This window comes from Panthera onca, chromosome B4, assembly GCF_046562875.1.
Source record: "Panthera onca isolate mPanOnc1 chromosome B4, mPanOnc1 haplotype 2, whole genome shotgun sequence".
Classification (NCBI taxonomy): Eukaryota; Metazoa; Chordata; class Mammalia; order Carnivora; family Felidae; genus Panthera; species Panthera onca.
Window position 1 is genome coordinate 51569364 of NC_138345.1, and position 26850 is coordinate 51596213.

Consider the following 26850-nt stretch of genomic DNA (forward strand, 5'->3'; position numbering starts at 1 on the left):
TAGAAGAACAAGTCCTGAATGACCTTACTTTTGTCATTCATAGTGTACTATTTTTGAAATGCCGTAGGGTAGGAAGCCATGTACAAATGGCTTGATATAGTTAACTGAACTGTCCAGTTCATTGATTACAAATTCACCAATTCAAACAAGTTATAAGCTGGAAAACAGCTTTTAAATACATAGACACTGCTTCAGAGAATTGATTTTCCTCCTCCTATTCTTAGAATCATTCTGGGTATAGTTGTATATTTATTCTGGTAGGAAATGCAACACACGGAATGCTGACTTCCAAAACCAAGAAGCAAGGGAATGAGGGAGTAATATTTCTCGTTTGAAAATATTATCCTTGATTGGCTTCCTTACTGATTCTTGAATGCTTTCCCCAAACAGAGCCTTTAAAATATTGGGTTTTTTTAAATAAAATTTCATTTACAGTTAATTTTTCAGAAACTTGTCAACTATGTCAAGCAAAGTTGACCTGAATCAGGAACCAGTGTAAGATAAGAGTTACCTGCCTGACAAGAATCCTGATAAATATTTCACTTTTGATAAATAAGGTCCTTCCCTGGGAATCTGCAGAACAGTCTCCTTACTTTCCATGATCAAATGTTCGGTCTGTCACCCTCTTACAAGGATCACTGCTCCTTTTCTTACAAATCTTTCCACCAGGCTCTACTCACTACCTCACAACTGCCAACTATTCTTCCTTCTTGCTTTCAGGAATGACTCATCTTTGAATTCATGGGCCTATTCTTTAAACGCTTCAAAGGAAATTCTTGGACGTCTTTGTGTTTTATTCTTCAATTGATCTTATACAATTTCCTTAAGTTCAGTTTGAGGTCATGATACTCTGGGGAACAAATAGCAATTGTGACATCTCCTTTTATTGTCTATAAATAATGCATCATGATTGTTGTATCTTATAATCTTTGAGCAGTTACATGCTTTGATTTAAAAAAAAACATTTCTGACCATTTATGATTCAGAATTGTTTTTTCCAGGATTGAGTTTAATAAAAAAAAAAAAAAATCAATGTAAGTGCTGCCGTGGATTACTTTTTTTAAAGTATTTTAATCTTACCCTGTGAACAACAACAACAACAAAAAAGCATGTGCTTAACGACCAGAAAATGAGTCAATGTATTGATGTGAAACAGAGCGGCTTAATTTCATTGGTCAAAGGTGAATAATGCACAAGATAAACCAATAACGGAAATGTATTTTAGGGAGAAGAAAAAAACTCAACATGGTTTTACTTCTCTGAAATTATATCATCATAAGCCTTGTAATCCCTATGTAGCAAAAGGATCTGTAGAAGCTGCTGAATATAGTCTTTGATCATGTACACAGGTTATTTCAATCAACTATTCAGATAAAGCCTCTGTATTGTATTTCCAGACATTTTTTTTCAAGTCAGTGTTAGATATGCTTTCTACACAAATGGGACTAGCAGCTCCTCAGGCCCTTTCACTCCCTAAACTATTGCCCCTAATTTGGAGCTGCCTGAGAGGCCCATTTCTGATAAGAAGGCTCTTACCTGCAAAGTAGTTTATAACTTCTTTGATGTTAGTGCAATGAAGCTTTTGACTCTGCATAAAATTGAAATGATCATTTCTTATGGGAAATAAAAGAGTAACTCCTGTGAAGTGGAGAGGGAAATGTTTTCTTAGAAATACTTTCATAAACTTGGAAATTAATGGCAATATATTGCTTACTTCAACTATGACCTTTTCAAAGACATGATATGCTCAAATTATACTGGGCTTTTAATTGTTTCGGATTATAGGTAAAGTTTACATAAACTAGCTGTTAAATGTATTACTCTGACTTTTATCCTATGGATACTCATCTCATATTTAACACTTTAGCCCCTTTAAACATTTTCTGATCTTTCCCAAATTTTCTCCATATTATTCTCTTTCTCTCCATCACTCCCTGCTCTCCACATTTAGTTTCTTATATTATCTTGTGATCTTTCATTTTATTTTTCTCTTTAAAATATGCAGGCATGGGGGCACCTGAGTGGTTCAGTCGGTTAAAAGCATCTGACTTCGACTCAGGTCACGATCTCTTCGAGCCCTGCATAGGGGTCTGTGGTGACAGCTCAGAGTCTGGAGCCTGCTTTGGATTCTGTGTCTTCCTCTCTCTCTGGCCTTCCCCCTCTTGCTCTCTCTCTCTCTCAAAAATAAATAAACATTAAAAAAAAAGATGCAAGCATGCTTAATTCACTTAAAGAGCTTCTTTTTTAAAAAGCTTATTTGATAAACAGGTAGTTGTAGTATTAGATAGCAGCACTTCTTACCTCCTAGCTATCTTCTCTATGTGCTTAATTTTTTTCTTAAGTGAGGAAAAACAAAAATCAGCTACCTGCGACTCTTTTTTTATGTTTTCCATTTAGGCTTTTCATGAGACTTGGCACTACCAACCTTGTTAGAAGATTCGGAGCCGTGTCTAAAGTGGTCCTGAGGGTTAAAGCCCAACATGCTTTCTTTCTTTATCACATCTTTACTCATCTTTCTGTTTCTGACCAGAGTGGGAAGAGGACTTCCAATTTAGGTATAATAGGGTAAAAATGTTTGGAAAATTATTGCTTATGATAGCATTATAAATTGGGAGATTTTTTTAAGTTTATTTATTTTGAGAGAGAGAGAGAGAGAGAGAGAGAGAGAAAGAGAGAGATACCACATGTGCCAGTGGGGGAGGGGTAGAGAGAGAAGTAGAGAGAGAATCCCAAGCAGGATCCTCACTGTCAGCACAGAGCCCAACACAGGGTTTGATCTCATGAACCCTGAGATCATGACCTGAGCCGAAACTAAGAGTCAGATGCTTAACCAACTGAGCCACCCAGATGCCCCTAAATTGGGAGATTATTAATTATAAAATAAGCATGAGTAAAGATAGGTGGCTGGCATCGGGGCAGGTAAGGTCATAATCCAGACAAACATGGGTTGGGAATTAGTCAAGCCCAGGGTATTTGGCAAAGTTGCTGGTTGGTAGAAGCATTAAAATCAGGGCAAAAGGTCAAGGTAGGAAGACACTGGCTGCAGGGTCTCTGCCACTTGATGATAGAGCTATCATCTATCTGAGAGACCTTCTGATAACTTAGAGGTACATATCTCAAAAATGTCTTTCAGGAGCCACTGTCTCATGCAGTTAGGGCTCAATGGTCAAAGTAAACTTTCAAAGGGCTAGACGTGTTTTTCCCGTCATGGAAAGTCACAGTACACTTCAAGATGTTTAAGGCTCTGAAAACTCCTGTGCTTCAGAACAATTTGTTGATGTTTATATGGCTTTTCTCAAAACTATCTGACCTGTTGACATTCCTTGAATGAACACTCTGGCAACTTAAGCCTTGGAGACACCCTTACCACCCCTTCTCTCAGCTTCATATCCAGTCTCCAAGTTCTGTAAATCCCAGACACTCTTTCTTCAAAGACTCTCTTTTAACTCCTCCTTCCTTCCTGCTACAATTTCAGGTAATGGTTTGGGTTAGTGGTTCTCATTGTCAGGAGTGAGGAGAGAGAGACATAGCTCACATCAATAGGTGTATGTGTAGTTTGAAAAATCAAATTCGGCATTATAATATTTGATTGTTTATCATCAAAATAGTTTACTTGATTTCAAAGTTTCTGGAGAGTACTAAAGAAGGACATGAGATTGGTTTTATTTATCAAAAGAGAGAACAGTTTTTAAGAAGTCAGGAAACACTGATTTGGACTTTTATGAGGCCTCAAGCATTTTACCAGATTTGGTCTAAATTGTTTCTCTGTCCTTTCATGTACAATAGCCACTTTCAACAATGCAATTGTGTGAAAAGGAATAAACAAAAACTTGTCCTCATCTTGAGAAGCTATAAATATGCACTGGAAACCAAGTGACTGTTACCGAAGAACCTGTTGCCTGACCTCAGGCAAGATAATTACTCTCTATGGAACTTACTCTGCTCATTTGCAAAATGAGTGCTCAGGATTTGACCAATCTCATCTTATATAAATTTAACATCTCTTCCCTACTCAAAAATCTGGAATGCCTGCATTACTCTCCCTAATTCTAGCTATAGAACAGATCCCATCTTGTTAGCTAAATATTTAAGGTCTTTCATAATCTATCACCAAATCTGTCTTTACAACTCTTTTTCCATTAGTCTCTGCCATAAACTCTCTGCTCTAGTCAGATTTCAGGTCATTATTGCCTGAATAATCCTTGTTTATTCCTATCACAGAGCCTTTCCTTCTGAAAGTCTCATTTTTGGATACTCCCTGTATCACTTACTTCTTTTGCAACTCATACCCATCCATGTTTTAGTTATTTCTTAGGAGTTAATTTATATCTGACTTTTCTGTAATCATTCTGAACAGCAATTTCTTCCTAATTAATTTTCTATAACAAAAATTTGTATGCCATTATTTGATTCTCATAATGTTAAGACTGCGTGTAGTTAAGTATACCTTACTTCCCCAATGAAATTGTATGTGCCTCTGAAGCTAGGGATTCCTTCGCTTCAATCAATGGTTTTCTCACAGTGCCTAAAAATATTACCCATGGGCGCCTGGGTGGCTCAGTCGGTTGGGCGGCCGACTTCGGCTCAGGTCATGATCTCGCTGTCCGTGAGTTCGAGCCCCGCGTCGGGCTCTGTGCTGACAGCTCAGAGCCTGGAGCCTGTTTTGGATTCTGTGTGTCTCTCTCTCTGACCCTCCCTTGTTCATGCTCTGTCTCTCTCTGTCTCAAAAATAAATAAACGTTAAAAAAATTAAAAAAAAATATATTACCCATGGTCAGTAACTAATATTTATGAATATTTGGGTGTTAATTATTCACAGAATATCTACAAAACCACAAGATGATGTATTTATACCAAAATCAAAACTGCATCAAAAAAATCCAAGTGGCTTACCCTTAGAAAGCTATGAGAAATGTGATTCTATTATTTTAAACTGAACTGGACTTCCTCACTAACTTATTCCAAACAGAAACTAATTAAACTTATCTTTATTTTCAAATTTGAAAGGACACTCAGCATTCCTTAATTCCAAAAATATAGTCAAATGTGTAAAAACATGAAAAGAAGAAATAGATTAAGCAGTCATTAATTTAGTTCAAAAAGTGGTGACAATTATACATTTTTAATTCTTTTGCTTTTGCTTTAAGTATCTTTCTTTTAAAATGCATCCACATCTTAGGAATGAAACATCTGTAGATATTTTAATTGTATTTTTATACCCTGGATTTGTGTCTAAAGATGCTCTTTTACTGGCTTCACTTAGCTACCTATAGGTCGCATTCTGGTTGTTTATATGACGTCTTAAAATTATGTTGCTTATTCATTTTTGTATTTGTTTAGCATCTGTTCTTTCCTCACTATAATGTAAACTACATGGCCAAGAATTTCGGTCATCATGATCACCACAGTGTCTTGGTCACTTCTGTGCTGCCATGTTTTGGACACAACCACGTTAACAGCTCTATGTAGGTGGTTAGAATCTATCTTTTGAATAAATAAATAAATACTTGCATAAACTAGAACAAGTCACTTTTACTCTTCTGGCCTAATCCATTGCATCTCTAAATATAGAAAAGTTTATTCCAGTATGTTTTAACCATGTTTTTCTTCAAACCACAAAGTTCCCTTCAAGTTATTTTGGCGTGTGAAAGGAGAGAATAAAACCAACAGTGGTCTAGTGCCTTTCTCATGCTCAGTTAGGCAAATCTCTTTTATCTCTTTTTCTAATGCGGTTGGGAGTGGGAGAAAGAAGGTGCTTCTAAATAAAATTTTGTTTAAAAAAATAAAAATAGGGGCGCCTGGGTGGCTCAGTTGGTAGAGTGTCCGACTTCGGCTCAGGTCATGATCTCACAGCTCGTGAGTTCGAGCCCCACGTCGGGCTCTGTGCTGACAGCTCAGAGCCTGGAGCCTGCTTCGGATTCCGTGTCTCCCTCACTCTCTGCCCCTAACCCACTCGCATTCTGTCTCTGTCTCTCTCAAAAATAAATAAACATTTAAAAAAATAAATAAAAATAAAAATAATAAAAATATATACTATTTTTACAATTAAAAAAAGAACTTCTAAATAACATTAGTTCTATGAATCTTAGTCTTATGAATAGTCTTAGTCTATGAATAGTCAACCCATATTTTATAGCTTATCTTTCTGGGTTATTTTTCATTGGGCAAACACTGAAAGAAATAATTATTCTCTCCACTACTGTGCGAACTTAACATGGAAGTAATTAATTAACACATGTCTCATGAAAAAACAAATTGCATTGTGTTTCTGGGCCAGCCAGCCATTTATATGGTATAGAGGTTTACAATGTCTATATCCATCTTCTGCTTATGACTGCTGCTCCTTTGCCTGCTCAACCAGTTCAGATTAAATATTAAAAACAACAAGCCCAGCTCTATGGGTCAAGTACAAATGATATATGTAGAGCAACTATTCAGTGTATGTTGAAAAACTAAGAAAAATACTCAGATATATTCAGTCTTATCAGTAATAATAATGATCACTTTAGCGTGCTTGCTGAATCAATTACCATATGTTCTTACATCAGTGCCTTGATTTCAATCATTGCTGTTATTATTACTGTACATTTGTTTTGTTTGTTAGTGTAGTGGTTGTTTTGCCAGTGGTTTAGACAATGACCTGACACAAACTGAAGATACTGAATTTGAATATCCTTGAAGCCAGACTTGTCTTGAACAGTGGAGAAAGCTTCACCATTCTTCTTCATTGTTTTTAATAAATTGAACTTGTTGGCTAAATACCATTCAAATAAGAAATACCTTTAAGTTAGCAGTTATTCTGATTGAGAAAACTTTAGATTTCCCAATCAGTCATGTTTAGAGAAACACATTGTGTGTGTTCATAAAAAGAGCCACACTGTAACCAAAAATACTTATGACATCTAAAGAAAACTGCATATATCTAGGAATGGCAAGAACTACTACTATTATTGAGCTGATATTAATGTCAGATTTTCATTAGGTACTTTCCTAAATTATATCATTTAATCCTCACAGCAATTATTAGATACTGTTAAGGCTCAGAGAAATTAAGTCAGAGGTGAAAAGTCACACAGCAATTAAGTGGATCAGTCATGTTACAAACTCAGATACATCTGACTCCTGAGCCTTTGCCTACATTTCAAGGCCTTCAAACTGAAAGAAACACTTTATTGATTACCAATGGTATGACCAATCCAAGAGAGAGAGAAATGAGACCATAAATGAGGTGATCTGAATCAGAATTTGCCATGCAAAAATAATAGACTTTCTCTTGCTGGATTCTTTGTCTATATACTCCTTTCCAGACTTCTTGGAAAGAAAACAAGAAATATTCATCAATAACATACCCTCTTAGTATCCTATTTTCCTTATTTGTCAAAATAAAAAATCATTACACTGTAATCAGAAAAACCATTAAAATAGATCATTTATTTTGTTCTGTTGCTAATTGAAATAAAGGGGAACAGAAAAAAGTTAAAGAATAAAAATAAGAAAATGAGTTAAGAATTATTAAATTTGTCTAATGTAAAATACTAATACAGAGGAAAATACTATTTTAGGGAAGAACTTCCTTCAAAGACAGAGCATGTAAATATTATTTGGTTCGTAATTCAAATTAATAATTTTCTTTCAAATTCTGACTAGTAGTAAATGCCATTTTCTAAGAAACATGAACAGTAAACTACTTTTTTAAAACTGTGTGTCAGAAAAGAAAGAAAGAAAGAAAGAAAGAAAGAAAGAAAGAAAGAAAGAAAATCACTAACCAATTAATTCCAAAGCAATTTCAGTTATCTGACCTTTGAGTGCTATCATCCAACCTCCACTGATGATTTCAGAGACAAAAAAAAGAGTGTCATTAAAGTAAGGCTCTTGAAACTTTTCTTAAAAGATCATTATGAAGGGAGAGTCCCATAAAGGACTAAATGATTTGGTGGCTCAAAATGGAAAAGTCTTGTTTCTAAAGAGGACCTAAAACAAAAATAACAATTGAAATAATAGATTGTTATAGGCTATTTTAATTTTGACAGATATACCTTTAACTGGTCATTTCTTAAATAAGACTAAATTTTAGAGTCTGACTCTTTTTTTGAACCAATATTATTGGTAGCAGAGTCTAAGCGTCTTACAAACAAGCTTTTGAAAATCCTTTGGAAATAAATGCTCTGATTACTTACCTAAATCAATCTGCTTTCCCACACAGACACACTCCCTCACAAACAGACATCACTTATTTCTTAACACTTATAATATTTTTTCCCTCTGAGATGCAAGAAATTCCAATTCTACAATGATATGGTTTATCTGATGGAAAAAAGCTTCTCTTCAAATTGCCTAACATTTAGCTAATTTGCCAGTGATGGACTTTCCATCGACCATCCTCCACTAAATTCATTTAATTAAACAATTATTTTTTCTTATTAAAAATCCCTCCAATATTTTTTCCCCACGATCTGAGTCCTCAAATCAAAATGTGATGGAGAATCTCTAGTAACCTCTTGGAATGTTTCAAAGTTTGCAAATAATTAATGTGTAGGTTAACAAATATATATTAAATATCTGCATATATATGTATAGTATTAATTTTTTTGGACAGTAGAGAAAATAGCATGTGAAAATATAGTTTAATAAGATTCTATAATTCCATAATAATTAATAAATTAGTTTGAGTTCATATGCTAAAATTTTAATCAAGAAATAGAAGAATCCAATTTTAGGAAAACCAGATGTATTTACTTAGTAGTCAATTCATTTATTCAACAAATTGACTGCTTACTCTTGCCACAATCAGAAGAAGCCCTTAAAGAATTTAGTGTCAAATAGGGATGAGATTAAAACAAAACAAAACAATTAAAGCACAATCTTAAAAACCACAATAAACCAAGTTTTAAAAGAATAATGGATACAGGTAAGTACTTCACCTTTACAAAGGGGATGCTGCACACCTATGCAGGAAAGACTTTTTGGAAAAGGTGTTAATTAAGTAGAACATTAGGGGATAAACAGGTGTTGGCATATTGAAATATAATTTTAGGCACAGAGGATGAGATGATGCAAAAGCATTGTAGCCTGAGAAGGCACAGAAGATGCCAGTTATTATAAGTAGTACTTTACATTTGGAATGGAAGCACATGAACAGGACTTGAAGATGTAAAGAAATTAACTCATGAGTGCCCTTCAAGTTACACTAGTACTTTATGTTTTATCCTAAAGGCTATATGGATTATAACTACAAGAACAGGACTTTACTTGACTAAGTAAAAGGGACTAATTTGAGGGAGAAAAACATTAAGATGCATATGGTAGAAAAATCAAGTACCAGAAGATTCCAGTAATACCTTCAAGAAATTAAGTCTTCAATTAAATTCTGTCAGTGGGTGCAGAGAGAAGAAATTAGATCTGAGAGCTATTTAGATGGTGAACGTGTTAAGACATGGTAACAAATTTGAGGTGTAGAAAGGTGAAAGAAGAATCACGAATGACTGCTTCATTTTTAGTTAGGGTGATGGAAAGCTGGTGATTCTATTCATGGAGGTAATTCAGGTGAAAAAGAAGGTCTTGGGGGGAATGATAATGAAATTAGTCATGTTGAAGTTGAAATGCCTTAGGAAAATTTAAGAGTGTTATCTTATAGACAGATGAACATGTAGGTCTGGATTGCAAAAAAAAAGAGTTCCAGGTTGGAAACTGCATTGGTCAGCTAGGGCTGCCATAACAGAATACCTCAGACTTGGTGGTCAAAACAATAAAAATGTATTTTCGCACAGTTCTGAATCCTGGAAGTTTAAAATCAAGGTGCCAGTAGGATTGCTTTCTGTTGAGACCTCTCTTCCTGGCTTGCAGACAACTGCCTTCTTGATGGGTTCTCACATGACCTTTTCTTCTGTGCATATGCTCACCTGGTCTCTCTTCCTCTTCTTATATGGACACCAGTTCTATTGGATTAGGTTCCCACCCTTGGAACTTCACTTAATCTTAAATACCTCCTTGAAGGCCTTTCTTTAAATACAGATACCCTGGGGGTGAGGACTTTAACATGTGAATTTTAGGAAACACAATTTGGACCATAACAGAAACATAGATTTGATGACAGGACAGACATTATTATCATCATTTTACAAATGGAGAGACTGAGGTCGGAGACTGCTAAGTCACTTGTGCAGTGATGTAGAGAACATTGGAAATGGAATATGCTTAGTCCTCTTTTTATATGCATATGATATAGTGGACAGGACACTTATCCCTGCCTGGCAAGTTTAATCCGTGCAAGAACAATGATAACATCATCACATAAATCAACAGAAAAATAGGTAGGTTGTGGAGGCCTTGTAGAACACTACTAAGTCTTTAATGAATTTCCCAAAGGAATAGGATTAAATGGTACTAGCTGACTTCAGGGGACATGCTGTTTCATGACAGTGAGCAAGAATGTCCCAGAAATTTTCTCAGGACATCAAACACAGCTCCAAATCTTACGGATAACATCCCAGGGAACTTTTAATATCCTCACAGAATAAACCACGCTATTTGTGACTCAAGAATGAAGGGTGAAGCAGCTGCCCCAGCGGTGATTTGAAACTAAGGTTCCAGGAAAACTAGGTATTTCAAAGCTAGCTTTGCCTTACACCTATAAACCTGCCCCTCTGGCTGTGTTCAAACACATGAATTGTTCACTGCACAATATGATGATTATCCAGCTTTCATGAGAGGGCTGTGAAAGAACAAAAAGCTAAGGGGTAAAGAGGATTTTTATTGTTAGGCTACTATTCTTATGAAACATTCATATAGCAAAGGAATTGCCTTGCTGTTAAAAGAAATTTTGTTAAGAAAACTTTATGAAAAAGATGCTTATACTGCCTTTAAAGTAACTGTATATGTAGTCAGGGGGAAAAAAAAAGAAGAAAAGAGCTGAGTTAGGAACTCAATTCAGAACCATATTTCCTAAGAGTAAGTAATGGAAAATGTAGACATCTATTGGACTAATTTAAAATTCCAGGAGCATGGATTTCAGCATTAATTATGTGTCAAGCAGGATTTATTTTATTACAGCACATGTGCTGGTGTTAGTGACACCCCATTTCTCTTTTGCCAAAACTTAAAATAATTTGGAACTACAGGCCCAATTAAGGTGGGTAACTCAAGGTACATCTGTTTTGTGTGCACAGTTCATCTGAATTCTTAGATTCCCAAATGCAATCAGGGTGTTACTTTCAACTTACCATCTTCTCTCTCTCCTCCCAGCACCCCCCACCCCCAGCACTAGTCTAAGTAAGCCACAGGAGGCCAGATCCTTAGAAACTGTGGTGTTGGTCTCACTTTCTAAAGTGAGGAAGGATGGAGAAGAGGTGAGTCAGGTGTGTGATTTGGCATTGTCCACATGTAAAATAAAGCCCACATACTCTTTTCTTTTTGTAGGCTAGGCAAGAGAAAGAAAAGTATTCCTGCTTATAAATATTTCACACAAAAATATATCTATGTTAACAAACTTTTCTTTAAAATTTCCAAAAAAAGTTAAAAATAGGAAAATATCATTGGATTTTTTTTTGGTGGAGAGGGAATTTATAGGTAGCAGGACAAATGAAGAACTTTGAGAAGAAAGAAAGCAATCTGGAGAGCATGAGACTTCTGAGGGTTAGAAAACAGGAAGCCAGACAAAGAGATTAAAATGGCAAGAAATGATTCCTAGATGTGTATTAGTTTCAGGCTAAATCATTAGCTGGTACCTGTGTCAGGATGTCAGGAGGTGGTATAGCACAGTGGTAAAGAACCAAGGCCTTGGAGTCAGATAAACTTAAATTTGAATCCCTGGTACACTGATTGGGTGACTGTGCAAATTACTTGACCTCTATAAACCATAATATCTTTGTGAGACGGAAGGAGTCGTTACCTGCGGCAAATATGAAGATTACCAAACACAGCTATGTAGAATGCTTGAAAAATGACTGGCATAGAGTAAATGCTTGATAAATTCATCAGGGATTAAAATTATAGAGCCCTGTAGCTGGAAGGTAGCTTACTAAACCTCATCAATTCCAACTTTTACAGACTAGGAAAGTGAAGGACTAATGCATTAAGTTTCTTGCCAGAGGTAATGCAAGCAGAAAATTGTCTTCCAAATCATGTTTTAATGGTTGTTAGGACACTATGTTAATCAGCTCAAGTTGCAATAAAAAAAAGTAACATAGACCGTGCCTTCAATAACAGGAATTTGTTTCTTACAATTCTGGAGGTTGGGGAATCCTAAATCAAGGTGCTAGCCAATTCCATTTTCCCATAAGGACTGTCTTCCCAGCTTATAGATTGACGCTGTATGCCTTCTTGCTCTGTCCTCACATGGCAGAGAGAACAGAGAACTCCAGCCTTTTTTTAAAAAAAACGTTTATTCATTTTTTGACAGAGACAGACCGTGAATGGGAGAGGGGCAGAGAGAGAGGGAGACACAGAATCCAAAGCAGGCTCCAGGCTCTGAACTGACAGCACAGAGCCCGACGTGGGGCTCGAACTCACGGACCGTGAGATCATGACCTGAGCCGAAGTCGGACGCCCAACTGACTGAGCCACCCAGGTGTCCCAGAACTCCAGTCTTTTATTCTTCTTTTCAGGGTATTAATCCCATTATGTGGGTCCCACTCTTATGACTTCATTTAAAACTAACCACCTTCCAAAGGTCCCACCTCCAAATATCATACTGGGTGTTAGGGCTTCAGTATATATATTTGGGGGTGTGGGGACATAAACATTCACTCATTCATCCGTAACAGACACAGAATATGGTACTACGGAAAGAGCCTGAAGCAGTGGTTTAGGAACTCCGGGTTTTAGTCATAGTATCTTAGGCAAGTTCCTTAATCTTTCAGTTTTCTCACCTAATAAATGTAAAAGGTGGGAGATATTATCTCAAAATATCATTCAGCCCCATGCTCAAGTGATATTATTCTCCGAGTATATGAGTATAATTTACAGTGAGAGATAATAGGTTTGACTAGGATAAGAAGGACAAGGAATAATTGGGTGCCTGGCACAACAGGACAAGAAGAGAGAGCAGGACTAGGTAGAGTTTTCAGCAAAGAAAGAGCAGCAGGAGTACAAAGATTCTCGGGGATCAGGGAAAGGAGAAAACCAGAATGTGAGAAAAGAGAGATGCAATTCAGGAAGGTCTCATAGGTAGCTATCTCTTGTGAAGGGTGTCCAGGGCTAAAATTCAATCTGGTTTTGTTTTCTTTTGTTTTAGAATTAATAAGTGTATATGGAGTAAAATGGTGGGGGCTGAGAAAGATCACTAACAGTTATTCACAGCTTAGTCCTTAATTTAGAAGAGTGATTTGAAAAAAAAATAACTTACACGAAAGCAATAAGTGTATGTTGGAATGGAGAAGTACAGAGTTTTCGCTTTTAAGTCACATTATTCAGAATATTTAATGTGTAAACATGTGAATACATGTTAGTGGATCAGCGAGACGAGTGGAAAGGGCTCTGATTCCTTACTATAGATTCAGAAATCTATTCAGGGGAGCTTATCTGCTCAGCATAGTTTGTCTTTTTCCCCTTCATAGCTTCCAGCTGATCCTAAGAGGACATCACTGCTGTATAACAGGAATCCTGATGAGGGTGTTCACACAAACTGAGTACCATCCGTGGCTAATTTTCCCTTGGGGGAAAAAATGCCATTTAAGTTTATAATTAAATGTGTGCCTGATCATATCTGTTAAAGATTTTATCTAAATATGATGATAAGCTACCAATTATAATAGTAAGTGCATACCTCTGTGTCCACATATATACAGTATTAATATCCCGTTGTTGCAATTATGACTTCTTGAAAACAAGTTTGTGTATAGCAATAATCGTCCACAAATAAATGGGCATTGCCTTTACAGAAGTGGCAAGGGAAGAAAAAGATAAATCTCAGCCAACCCTCTTCAGAGTTTTGAGGTAAAACCCCCTCAGTTCTTATTCTGCATTTGGAAGCTTTTTCTCTCATGCAGTGCAATCAGTGAATTTCCTGAAACTGTATTTCTTCTTATACTACCTTAGATTTTTAAGTCTTATTGTTTTCTTTAAACTGACTGAACTTGGTAGTCTCCAATAAAAGTTTTTATTATTTTTAAAGTAGTACCTTTGCTCTTTCACATTCTCCCAATTAAAACCAAAGTAGATTCCACAGTTTCCTGCTTACTTTTAGATCAAAAACTCCCACTAGTTTTGTCCATTTTAAAACTTCATCTCTTCTCCAATTTGACACACACCTCCTCCCTATTCTCCAGCACCAGCCAAGTTTTAGTTTGGGAGACTTGCAGTGGGTAGAGAATATGATCTGATATTCCACTCCTCTTCACTCTCCTTTCTGGTTCTTACTTCTCTTGACTTGGGAGTAGAGAAAAAAGAAAGAAAAGCGATGCTCACACTTGTACAAACAATTGCAATCCTCTGTCTGAGGTCTCTGATTTTCCATCAAGGCCCTGTGTGGGTTCACTGGGAAAGTAAGCTACCTCATGTGGATGAGTTCTTTGGGCAGTCTTACAGGAGCATCCCGTAAGGATATCTGGCCTTGGATCAACCCCTTTCTACATATGGATCACATATAATTACCTTCCATGTGTTTATTTGAACCTTGAGAAACTTGCACATTCTTGCTTCGCCAAACAGTTGAGGTGCAGGAGTGTGGGCTGCTCCTTTCCTATCCTTTCTCTCCATCCTGCCCTAGCATTTTCTTCCTATTCACATAAGCCCAGGGGAAATCAGTAAACCCTCCTTCAGAACAGAAATCTAACCTGGGAATGAGGCAACACACTCTTCCATTCTGGCACACAGCTGAATAAATGGCTCTCTTTGGGCTTTCCTCTTTGGACTTTGCAGAAAGAAGTGGGCATAGTCTGTTCCTCACTAAGCTGATGACTCATGACTCTCAAACATGCTGATATGGGTACTTTCTGGTCCAAAGCCATCGGTCCCCTGCCTCTTCAGCCATTCTACTCTTACAGCTATTAGCATTAGAGCAGAGCTCCTAGTTTTCCAGAGCAGCTACATTTACTGCCTCCCTCACTGCCCTAAGCCATCAGGCCCTTTGTCTAGTTCTGTGTTTTGTAAGTCCTAAAAAAAAAATCTTGCCAGTCCCCTAGTCCACTCATTAGTACATTTTTACTCAGAAAGAATCTCCTACTAGGTACTCAAACACTTGGCTAGACAAAGCAACAGATGGTACATAGGCCTATTCACACTTTTAAATGGGTCAAAAAGTATGTTAGTAGTAATAAAACAACACAATGTCAGCAGTGTAACAGAATCTATATGCCCAAATGAGCCAGATCAAATCATTTTTTAAATCCTTTAGGGGCTTTTTATGGTCCATAAAAGAAAACCATTTTTATTACTTTAATAGTTTTCTTTTTTTAATCTGAAATAGTATACTCAAATTGATCACTCATCTAATTCACCAGACTTGGCTCCAGATGACTATTGTTCATTTTCAGTAATTAGATATGCCCCAAAATATCCCCGGGGCTAACACTGTGGATGTGTAAAAAATATGCTGCATATTCTAAAGGCAATCCAAACAAATAAATAAAAACAAAAGCAAAGAAAATGGAAAAAGAAAGTATGAAAATTGGGCATATTCATTAGTTTTTACTACAGCCACAAATAGCTCCCAAATTTCAGTGGCTTACAACAACAAAGATTTATTTCTTACTCATGCAGTACATTGGCTGCAGACTTGCTCTAGTCCTGCTTGGCTCGGCTCCACTGGACTCCACACAGCAATGCTTAGCTCTGCTTTATACTGTCTTGTCACTCCAGGACTGGAGGAGCAGCCCCCAGCTGGAATACACTGTTTTCACAGCAGAAAGCAGAAAAGTATAAGCCGCCAAACCAATCCATAATAGCATATTTAAAGCATCTGTATGGACACAGATATACATTTCATTACTCACATCCTATTGGCCAAAGCAAGTCACAGGACCAACCCTGACAACAGGCAGAAAAGTCAACTCTGCCTACGGGAAGGCACTGGAAGTCACACATGGAGATGTATAATCTCCTTCAGAGGAGAAAGCAGAGAGTTGGAAGCAATAATCAAATCTACTATATAGTGAGAACACAACGGGACATCATTAGTGTGCACATATAACACTTCAAAGAGAACACTTTTGAGGTGGTAATAAATATTACATATATAAATTACATATGGGGATACAATTAAGTCAGCTACATACTTTATGGGTCCCTCCCGTATATTTAAGTGTTCTAAAAATGTATACAATCTCTACAGTATGGATGTCATTACTGTGCGTGCTCTCTCTCTCAAAGTAAATAAATAAACATTTTAAAATAAGAATTGTTACAAAATGGTTTATTGACAGATATTGCCAAATAACTATTGAATGGAAATCACATTTCTGTAGATTTTGCCAATATAATGCTCCTTATATGCAAAACTCAATGGAAGTTAAATTTCTGAAAAAAGTAAATCAATATTCTAAGAATATACTAGTCATAGGAAATTATTGTCTTTGTAAGGACTAAAAATGTGTCAAGTTCCTCAGTTTGGGAAAATATTAAATAAATCTCTTAAACACTAGGAAGTAAAAGTTGTAAAGACTAAAGAGATACGTGCTTTTTACTTCATTTTGAAAAGGGATTATTGTTTTTATTTCTTCTTTTTTTTAATGTTTATTTATTTTTGAGTGAGAGAGAGAGCACCCATGCATAGGGATGGACTATGTTACCTGTCATGGTCATCTCCTACACTCCATCACTCCATGATTTCACTTCTGCAATGTGTAAAGACAAACTCTTCATTAGTCAGTCAAAAGCCATAGAGCTTGAACCAGATTTGACCTGGAGAATGTATCATCTTAGCAGGAATGTAGGGTTTGAATGAGGCATATTCTACAAGGAAAATAATCACAGTGGAGTACACCGAGTTTGCTTTGCCTTGAAATCTTTTTTAGAACACAGTCATATTCTCTCTGCAAATCTCCCCTGCTCTGTTCTTTTTAAAATTTATTTATTTAAATTCAAGTTAGTTAGCATACAGTGTAGAATTGATTTCAGGAGTAGAATCCAGTGATTTCCCTGATCTGTTTTATTTTGAGCGAGGAATCAAATAACCAAATACATATCTAACAGAAAAAAATTAAGAGTATTATGAATGCAAATTATATAATTCTGACAGTCCCCTTGACTGCCCCCACCTCTAAACATATGTTTTCAAAAAATTATTTTAGTAGGGGCGCCTGGGTGGCTCAGTTGGTTTAGCATCTGACTGTTGATTTTGGCTCAGGTCATGATCTCATGGCTTCGTGGTATTGGGCCCCACATGGGGCTCTGTGCTGACAGCATGGAGCCTGCTTGAGATTCTCTCTCTCCCTCTCTCTCTGCCCCTCCCCTACTCACATGCACTCTCTCTCTCTCACTCTCAAAATAAATAAACTTAAAAAAAATTATTTTAGTAGAAGGCTGACTTCATCTGTACAAAATAACTTCTCCTTTTATCATGTATATAGCAGTAAGGAGATTATAGTTATATATATATACTATAACTGGTTAAAAATATTTTTAAAACAAGTGATTCACTATTCGAAGTGTATGAAAATGCTGGCAAGCATTGGTCAAGATGTAGAAACACTCTACCCATCAACTGCCTATCTCACTGAAAGCCAAGTACACTATAAAATGATATATTACCAAAGTCCTCAAAATACTGAGAGACTCTGAGAGATATATAATTTACATAAGGCATCTTGAAGTTTTACATGTGGATGCTTGCATTTGCGGCTTTCCAATTCACACTCACACAAAACTCATTTTCTTACAGCTTCCAAATAATGACAGGTTCCATTTATTACATCTGACATTTTAAAATTTCACCATAAGGGTAAGTATAGGAGAACTATTCATTGTCTAATATTCTTCTTACATTGAAAATAAGCAGTGGATTACATTTTTTCATCAATGCCTCTTTAACCCCTTGAGGGTTTTTTAAAAATGCTTTCCAGAAGTAAATAAGAACTATTATTCCACGTAAAAGCAAAAGAGGTGCTAGACGATAAGTTGGCTTTATAACAATGACAAGAGAGCAAGCTCTTACATAAAAAAAAAAAAAGTATACTCACTTAATTATATTTTAACTTCAGTATGTAGAAACGGAGAACATAAAACAAATGAAAATAATGTATTAGAGTCTCTATAGCATAATACATATTAGGCAGAGATGCAAAATTAAGAATGCAGAATGAAATTCATCTATATATTTTTCGACTGCTCTGCATTTAATCTTTTTTTTTTTTAGTGTTCCATTCTCACAATAACTTTCTTCTAGTTTCTTTAAAGTTAATCTTTCAGAGAAGGAGAAGACTAGAGACCAGTTAAGTTTAAAAGAATCAGTCAAAGAGAGGTTAACATTCAAAGGTATTAGTTTTTTTATTCTATTTCAGTGGTTTAGGGCATAATAGAAAGTAAAGTTTAAGCATATTAGAATAAGTTTCAAGGCGATAAAAATTGTCACATGGCAGACAGAGTAGTAAAATATTTGTTACCACTCCATTATCTAGCAAAGCATTCTCACTCTTTTATGTTCTATGCCTCCCATGTTCATGACATGCACATGCAGCCAGGCAGTGGCAGAAGTTGGCTGGGGAGGCCATGAAATACAGATGAACTCATGTTGGCTGACTAGTAGGTACATTGTGCTAAGCCCTTTTGAATGCATTAGCTCATTCTGTGTTCTGTACAGCTGTGCATAGTCAGAGTTATTGCTTTATTTTATGGATAAAGAAAGAAAATCTCAGCCTAGTTAAGTAACCTAAGTTACTTAGAAGTTGTATAGGACTGAGATTTGAATCCAGAAATGCCTGAAAACAAAAATCATGCTCTTGCCTTTACAATATCTTCTTGCAGATAGTCAAGGGAAGATACTAGAAGAAAGAGAAATACATAGGTATGTGACAGTGTGGGGGACATGGTCTTTTGAAGAAAAGTAGAAAAACGTAGGTTTTATGGTTGAGTTCCAATATAGTAAAGTCGCTGATAAATACTATTTCTAAAATTCTTTGTCCTTATTTTAATAAGTCAAAAATATGTTCTTAAGTATTTGTTACAGAATTAAAAAGGCTGAAAGAAGAAAAAGTGCATTGTGAACTGAAATGAATAAAAAGCAGGTCTCTTATTGATTCTTCACTCTAGGAATCTCATTAACTATCAGATGGAATTTGATGACTGCCAACGAATAAACAACATTTTCCCCCATTCAAGGCTGTTAAACTGCCCAAACCACCAAATACAGATTAGTCCGAAATGCACTGATTGTTCTTGCTGGAGGTGGTTAAAAAATCAGCTATAGATACAAGAATTCTTTTTCTCTCTTTCCTTCAGGCTGCTAAAGGATGCACAGAATGAAACTTATTTTAAAAGCTGGTATCAGAAACTATTGGCGGCTCTCCAATTCTGTTCAGGAAAAGCCTTGAGTGATGAGTTTTCCAAAGAGAAGAAACTTATTAAAATTCTGGGAGACATTGGGGAAAAAGTCAAGTCTGCCAGTGACCCTCAAAGACAGGTTTGTTGAGAAATTAATCTTCATGTAGTGTTTTCTTTAATCTTTTGTTCAATTAAGTTTTAATTTCATAGCTTAGAAAGTAAATTCCGTGTCTATACTTAGTTCTAAGGTACCCAAATCAATTATTTTAATCAAGATTTTTTTTTTCAATTTACAGTCTAAAGTTAATGACTCATTAATTATTTTCTGGTGGTAGCAAAAAGTTGAAAGCAAGCTAAATAAACTGGTTTAAAATTATAAAACCTGTGTATGAGTTCCATCTTTATTTCTTACATTTTAAAATTCCTCACATACTTGAGATGCATACTACAGTTAAGTAAGTCTGATACCTTTTTTGACCACTTGCATTAAATTCCAAAGTGATAGTGACATTATTCTTTCAAATAAATATATTTCTCTCACCTTGACTGGCTGTTTTTATAACACTTCTTCACATGAAAATAAGAAAATAAAAAAGAGTTGGAAGAAGCATTTACAAATTTGCACAATTCAAATTACTGCTATCTATTTCTCTCTACTTCTTTTTAAAAGGTACTAATTAGTGTATGGAAGTGTTGAATCACTATAGTGTACACCTGAAACTAAGACTACACTGTATGATAACTAACTAGAATTTAAGTTTTTTTAAAAAAGGTTTTTTTTTAAGTTTATTTTTATTTATTTTGAGAGAGAGATAGAGAGCAAGCAGGGAAGGGGCAGAGAGAGAGGGAGAGAGAATCCTAAGGAGAGGCTCCATGCTGTCAGCACAGAGCCCGATGTGGGGCTCGATCTCATGAAATGTGAGATTATGACCTGCGCCGAAATGAAGAGTTGGATATTTAACCAACTGAAGCACCCAGGTGGCTCTTGAATTATTTTTTAAATTGTTACTGTTTTTCCGCACTTTTTGATAAAGGATACACAATTTTAAAGGTATTGTTTGTGGTTTCAGACCTTCCCACAGGTACAGAGAACTATGGAAGGTAGTGAGTCAAGTATCGGAAATATACTCCTTGGCATTTAGTAAACTATTTGTTCAAATACATTGCTATTTCTGACAATTATCAACTGTCTGCAATTATCATCTTTTGCCATTATTACTCTTAACATATGTGAATTTGTTTTCTAAAATGTACTATTACTGGGACACCTGGGAGGGTCAGTCAGTTGAGTGTCTGACTCTTGATTTCAGCTCTGGTCATGATCCCTGGATCATGGGATCGAGCCCCATGTTTTGTCAGGTTCCATGCTATGCATGGAGTCTGCTTGACATACTCTCTTTCTCTCTCTCTCTCTCTCTTCCTCTGCCCCCCCTCACTCTCTCTAAAAACTAAAAAAAACTGAAACTAAAACTAAAGAAATAAAATTTACTGTTACTATTAAGTATAAATCTTGAGAGTTACAAACTAAGATTCAAAGAAATTATCAGAAATTGATCATGTTAATCATTACTTGAAGCAGGTATTGCAAGTTGGTGGGCCACAAGTCAAATCCATCCCATCCTGTGTTTTGTTTGAACACAATAGTTCTTTGTTTTGGTTTTGTTTGTAATGGAATTTAAAATCCTGTAGAATGAGCTCTAGTTCCCCATTTTCCCCAACACTCCCTATTGTCTTTAGCCCACTGCCTCCTTATATATGGCTACATAACCAGTTTGACCCCAAAGCATCCAAGTATGCAGCCCCAGAATTAGAGTTTATTTAATCAATAGAAGAAAATTATAACTTGAAAGAAAATTCAAGTTCTTTACAGTTTCTGAAATGTTTTTTCTAATGATTTTTCACAGGAGGTACTGAAGAAAGAGATTGGCAGACTAGAAGAATTCTTTCAGTGTATAAATACCTGTCACCTTCCTCTGAACCCTGCCCTGTGTATAAGGGGTATTGATCATGATGTAAGTCAGTTTATTTGGTAGATAAACTGAGTGTTTTTGTTTTGCATTATTTAGTTCACTGTATGTTTTTTTGAAATGGCAAAAACAATTTGTAAATTGTCATTGCAAGTACCTTGAGAAAAAAGTAATCGAATCCCATCCATACTATGTGCTGCATTTGATGCACTGTGTAAGGTTGAGATTGCATTGACCTCATCATAAGATTTGTAGGTTTAGAAATAAACTATCAGTTCAGTAAATAAATAATGATACTTCTCCCTAAATTGATTTCTTAATTTATTCAAAATGGTTGATTTGGTGACCTTATGCAGGCTGGGTTTAATTTCATGCTTATTTAGATTATGTGCATACCCATGCCTAGTATGCTAAGGATATTATTAGCTACAACATCTCAGTTTTTATTTAATTTAAAATTTACTGAAACTCATGGGTCAGTGTGCCATATAATATATTTTGTTATTTTACTTATGCCTGGAGTGACCTTCCTTGCATCAGACACAAATTCGTTTTCTTCTTAAGCCTCTGCCAGTCACACTTCTTTAACTTAGAATCATTCTTTCTCCTTTTTTGCATGAACTTTATTAGCCTCCTCCTCAAAAGTCCAAGAAGACTAGGAAACGCAAATAGAGAAAGGACTGATAAGCAACACTTAGAAGAAAAGAGGTTAAACTATCACACATGCACAATAAATGTTACTTGACTAAAGTCATATGACAATCAAGGAAACAAATCCAATACTTAGGAGAAAAATTAGTCCATTATTAGCATGAATATAAAAAGTCTTGCCAAGAAGTTGGTACTATTGCTTTTACGACTTTGCTGCTTCACAGACACCTTAGAAACTTTCCTAATATGCTGCACAAGTATATTTTGAAAAATAACAAAATAAGGCATCAAATTTTATAAGTTGACATAGGTCTATCTGGGCTAAGTTCCAAATCATTGCTAATTTTCAAAAATTGTGTAACTTTTTAGTCATTAGCAATATCCACTGATTAATGCCGACAATATAGGGAAATGTGGCATTTCAAAGACATGGTATCTTAAAGGAGAAAGAACAGTATGGATCATTGAGTCCAAATATTATTTTTGTTGTTGTTGTTGCTGCTTTCTTGATTTGTTGTTTAAGGAGGAAAACATATTTTTCAGTTACAATGCCATATTAAGTCTTGTTTTTTTGTATACCTTGAAGATGTGGGACGTTGGCTCTAATGGGTGGCTACTGAGGATGCCCATGTGAGATGATCAGGCTGAGGGTCACCAGCCCAGGTGACCTAGCACTGCACCTAGCACCACACCTAGCACTGTAATTGGGACCACACTCCTTTCCTTTACTTACCTGCAGACACTTTTCCTGAGTCTGGGAAGTGCACCAAGCAGCTACCTCTTTGCTCCATTTGTTCTGGTCAGCTGTGCCTCACACAAGGCGGGGCACCTGTGTATAGAGCAATAAACAGCAGATGTGACCAGGTGACACTCTCTCCTGGGAAACATTTTAGTCTATTCTATAGTCTTGCCAAACAAGGAGGTCTGAAGGAACATACATAGCATCTGAAGGTGTGGTGAATGGGGCAAGGTTTCAATTAGAACCTGTATCAGAAGATCCATACTGGCAAGAGCTTCTAAGAATGTAATGAATATGATAAGACATTTAGAGAGACCTCTCAGACAATGGTTCATTTGAAAATCTACAAAGGAGGGAACCCCTATGAATGTAACAAGCAGAGAAAGACCTGTCATCATTGCTCCCATCTCATTCAAGATCAGAGATTCCATAATTAGGAAAACCTTATAAATGTGCTTAATATATAAAAACCTTCACTCAGAGTTCCCTACGCATTGACCCTCAGATAATATCCTGTGGAGAAGACTTATAAATTTTATGTAGGAGGCCTTCATTCAGAGTAAAAGCCTTTTCCAACATCAAGTACTTCATACAAGTGAGAAGCATTACAGTTGAAATTAGTGTGGAAAAGCTCACTCAAGAAACCATCTTGACCACCAGAGAATCCATAATGGGAAGAATCTCTGTGAGAATAATGAACATAGTAAGGCTTTCAGTCAGTGTAAATGTCTTATTTGACATCAGAGCCTCTGCACTTGGGAACAAGCACATAAATATAGGCAGTATGGAAAAGGCTTCAGTCAGAACTCTCAACGTGTTGGCTATGAGCAAATTCGTACCAGAGAAAAACATTTGGAATACAGCATGACAAGACATTCAGTCAGAGTAAATGTCTTATTTTATGTCACTCGACTTCACACAAGCAAAAAACCCTGTAAATATGGAAAATACGCAATCAAGACTCACATCTTGTTGTGTAACAGAGAATTCACACTGGTGAAAAATCCCATGAATGTAGTAAGTATGGAAAAATCTTTGGTTATAGCACCAATTTTATGATGTCAGAGAACCCATCTGGGGAGAAACTCTATAAATGCAATGACTGTGGGAAAGCCATTTGGGATAGTTCACAGCTTATCATGCATCAGAGAGTTCACACTGGAGAGAAGCTCTATGAATGTAGTGACTATGGGAAAGACTACAGTCAACATTCTATTTTAATCACCATCAGTGAATTACACTGGGGAGAAGCACTCGGGCCTAGCTCAGTCCATTTTTTAAAGTATGGTTCTCCAAGATGGAGGGCAAAGGTCTCAGCTTTGGATTAAACCTTCTTTCAAAGAACTTTTACCCTTGTCTCTCCTTGGAAGCACTAATCAAATGGATCATTTCCTTTGGGTCACTAGGGAATGGACCATTTGGGAGAGTGGTTATAACTTAATGCAATCTCTTCTCTGCTCCTGGAAAGTAAGGACCACACACGTCATTTACTAATAGGTTTCTTTCCTTTTTTAAAAGCTATTTTAAATCTATGTCATTAGTGTGTGCTTCTCAAGAACGGAAGTCATATCTTGCGTTATCTATTCTAGCTTTCCTTATTTTCTTTTCTCTATTCCAGCTCTTTTATCTCACCATTTGAATAAAATTATCTTCCAAGAATTTAATTCATTCTTTCCTGTTTCTTGGTTGTGGCCTTCATAATCCACTTTTAACATCTAGTCTAAATTCTCATTTTTGCCTTTCCCTTCATAGAAAGCCTTTAAAAAAAAACTGCTTGCTAATCTCTGTCTTTCACAATCTTCAAATTCAGCTCATCTCTGAAAGACTTGTCTTTTTAAAGTGCTTCTCCATTCAACTATGATAAATGGTCTTGTAAATTATTTTCAACTTAATGCATATGTATATATGTTCATACCAACTTTCTGTAGGCTCTTGGAGAGAAGATACGGTGTCTCTTTCTGTTACCATATAGATAACAGTTTGTGCATACTATTTGTCAAATATAAAATATTTTTCTCATGACTTTCAAAAAATACTCTGCATGTGAAAACCAAACTATAAAATAATTAAAGCAAAACAGCTTTGAGTGATGTAATTAAGCTTTGCCTTCAGCCTCCCTTTGCCCTTTTTCTCTTCCCTGGACTTGGATGTCTCAAAAAGACCCTCAAGAATTGGATGAGCACAGTTTGAAAACCACTAATCTAGACTCATTTCTGGTCTAATACAGGATTTCCTAATTCAATACCATGAAAGAAGGTCATATGTTCCTTGATTGACTGATTCTTGAAGAATTCATTACTTAATAAGCAGCCTCACCTATTTACTATAAACCTCGAATTGATTCAGTAAGCAAGAGTTTCTGTTTGCTTAGGGATTAGGTTAGATTTCTATTGATAGGTTAAGTTAAAAAAATATATCCTTTCCTCTCTACCTCTACCGATTTCAGACTTCTCAAAAATAATGATATTCAAGCTGATCTTTCAACATGTATTGATGTCGTATTTTACTAAGTTGATAAATTGAAACCATCACATTATTTTCCTTTATTTAGTATTGATTTAACTCTTCACTGTCAACATGAAGTCTCTAATAGCCTAAAGACATATAGCCTTTGACACTCAAACAATTGTAAGAACATAAAGGAAAATAAGCAACAAGGAAAGTATAATGGAAAGTAGTCAATATCATAAGCTGAAAGTGGAAATGCAAAGTGTAATTGAAAGAAATGAAAAGATGAAATGAAATTGAAATGAAATATGTTGTACTGTTATTTGTGAAGGTAAGAAAATGTTCATTAACAAAAAAGAGAAAGGGAATGCATTATTTTTTTTTAAGTACTCAATTAGTGTCAGGCACTGTAGAAGCTCTTTTATATCCATTAGTCCATATGTCTATTACAAATATGTTTGAGACAGGGGTTATTATCCCCATTTTTCAGTGGGATACAAACATTTCAGTAACTTACCCAAGATCTTGCAGCTAATTAGTTACAGAGTTCAAATTTTTTTTTTTTAACATTTTTTAATGTTTATTTATTTTTGAGAGAGAGAGAGAGAGACAGAGCATGAGTGGGGAGGGACAAAGAGAGAGACAGACAGACAGACAGACAGACAGAATCTGAAGCAGGCTCCAGACTCTGAGCTGTCAGCACAGAGCCCAATGCAGGGCTCATACTCACTAACCGCGAGATCATGACCTGAGCCAAAGTCAGACACTTAACCAACTGAGCCACCCAGGTGCCCCAAGTCTTTCTTTCTTTTTTTCTTTTAATTTTATTTGTTTATTGTTGTTAGCTAATGTACAGTGTAGTCTTGGTTTCAGAAGTAGATTCCCGTGATTCATCACTTACATACAACTTCCAGTTCTCCCAATAAGTGCCCTCCTCAATGCCCATCACCCATTTTCCCCACCCCCAACCCCCTAACCCCATCAACCCTCAGTTTGTTCTCTGTATTTAAGAGTCTCTTATGGTTTACCTCCCTCTCTGTTTGTATCTTATTTTTCCTTCCATTCTCCTACGGTCTTCTGTTAAGTTTCACAAATTCCACATACGAGCGAAATCATATATCATTCTCTGACTGACTTATTTCACTTAGCACAATACACTCCAGTTCCATCCATGTTGTTGCAAATGGCATAATTTCATTCTTTTTCATTGCCAAGTAGTATTCCATTGTGTATATAAATATAAATATATAATATATACCACATCTTCTTTATCCGTTCATCAGTTGATGGACATTGGAGCTCTTTTCATAATTTGGCTATTGTAGATAGCACTGCTATAAACATTGGGGTACATGTGCCTCTATGAATCAGCACTCCTGTATCCTTTGGATAAATTCCTAGTAGTGCTAGGGTCATAGGGTAATTTGATTTTTAATTTTTTGAGGAACCTCCATACTGTTTTCCAGAGTTACTGCACCAGGATTTTCTTAACTCTATATCCATATTTCCTTAAAGTATGCTGCAGGGAAGAAATAATTAAATGGAAATAGATTTTTTAATAACAATTTTATCTTTTAGATATTAACCAACTAGCATAAACACAATATCTACATACTAAGTTTATTTAACCTC

General features: G+C 36.0%; 1 protein-coding gene across 1 annotated transcript in view; it reads left to right on the plus strand.

Annotated features, from left to right (window-relative positions):
* PIK3C2G (phosphatidylinositol-4-phosphate 3-kinase catalytic subunit type 2 gamma) overlaps window positions 1-26850 on the plus strand; it is a 333489-nt gene that overhangs the window by 178130 nt on the left and 128509 nt on the right. Inside the window, exons 18-19 of the mRNA XM_078450059.2 lie at window positions 19372-19552; window positions 21318-21425. Coding sequence (XP_078306185.2) covers window positions 19372-19552; window positions 21318-21425 — 289 coding nt within the window. The remainder of the gene's footprint in view (window positions 1-19371; window positions 19553-21317; window positions 21426-26850) is intronic.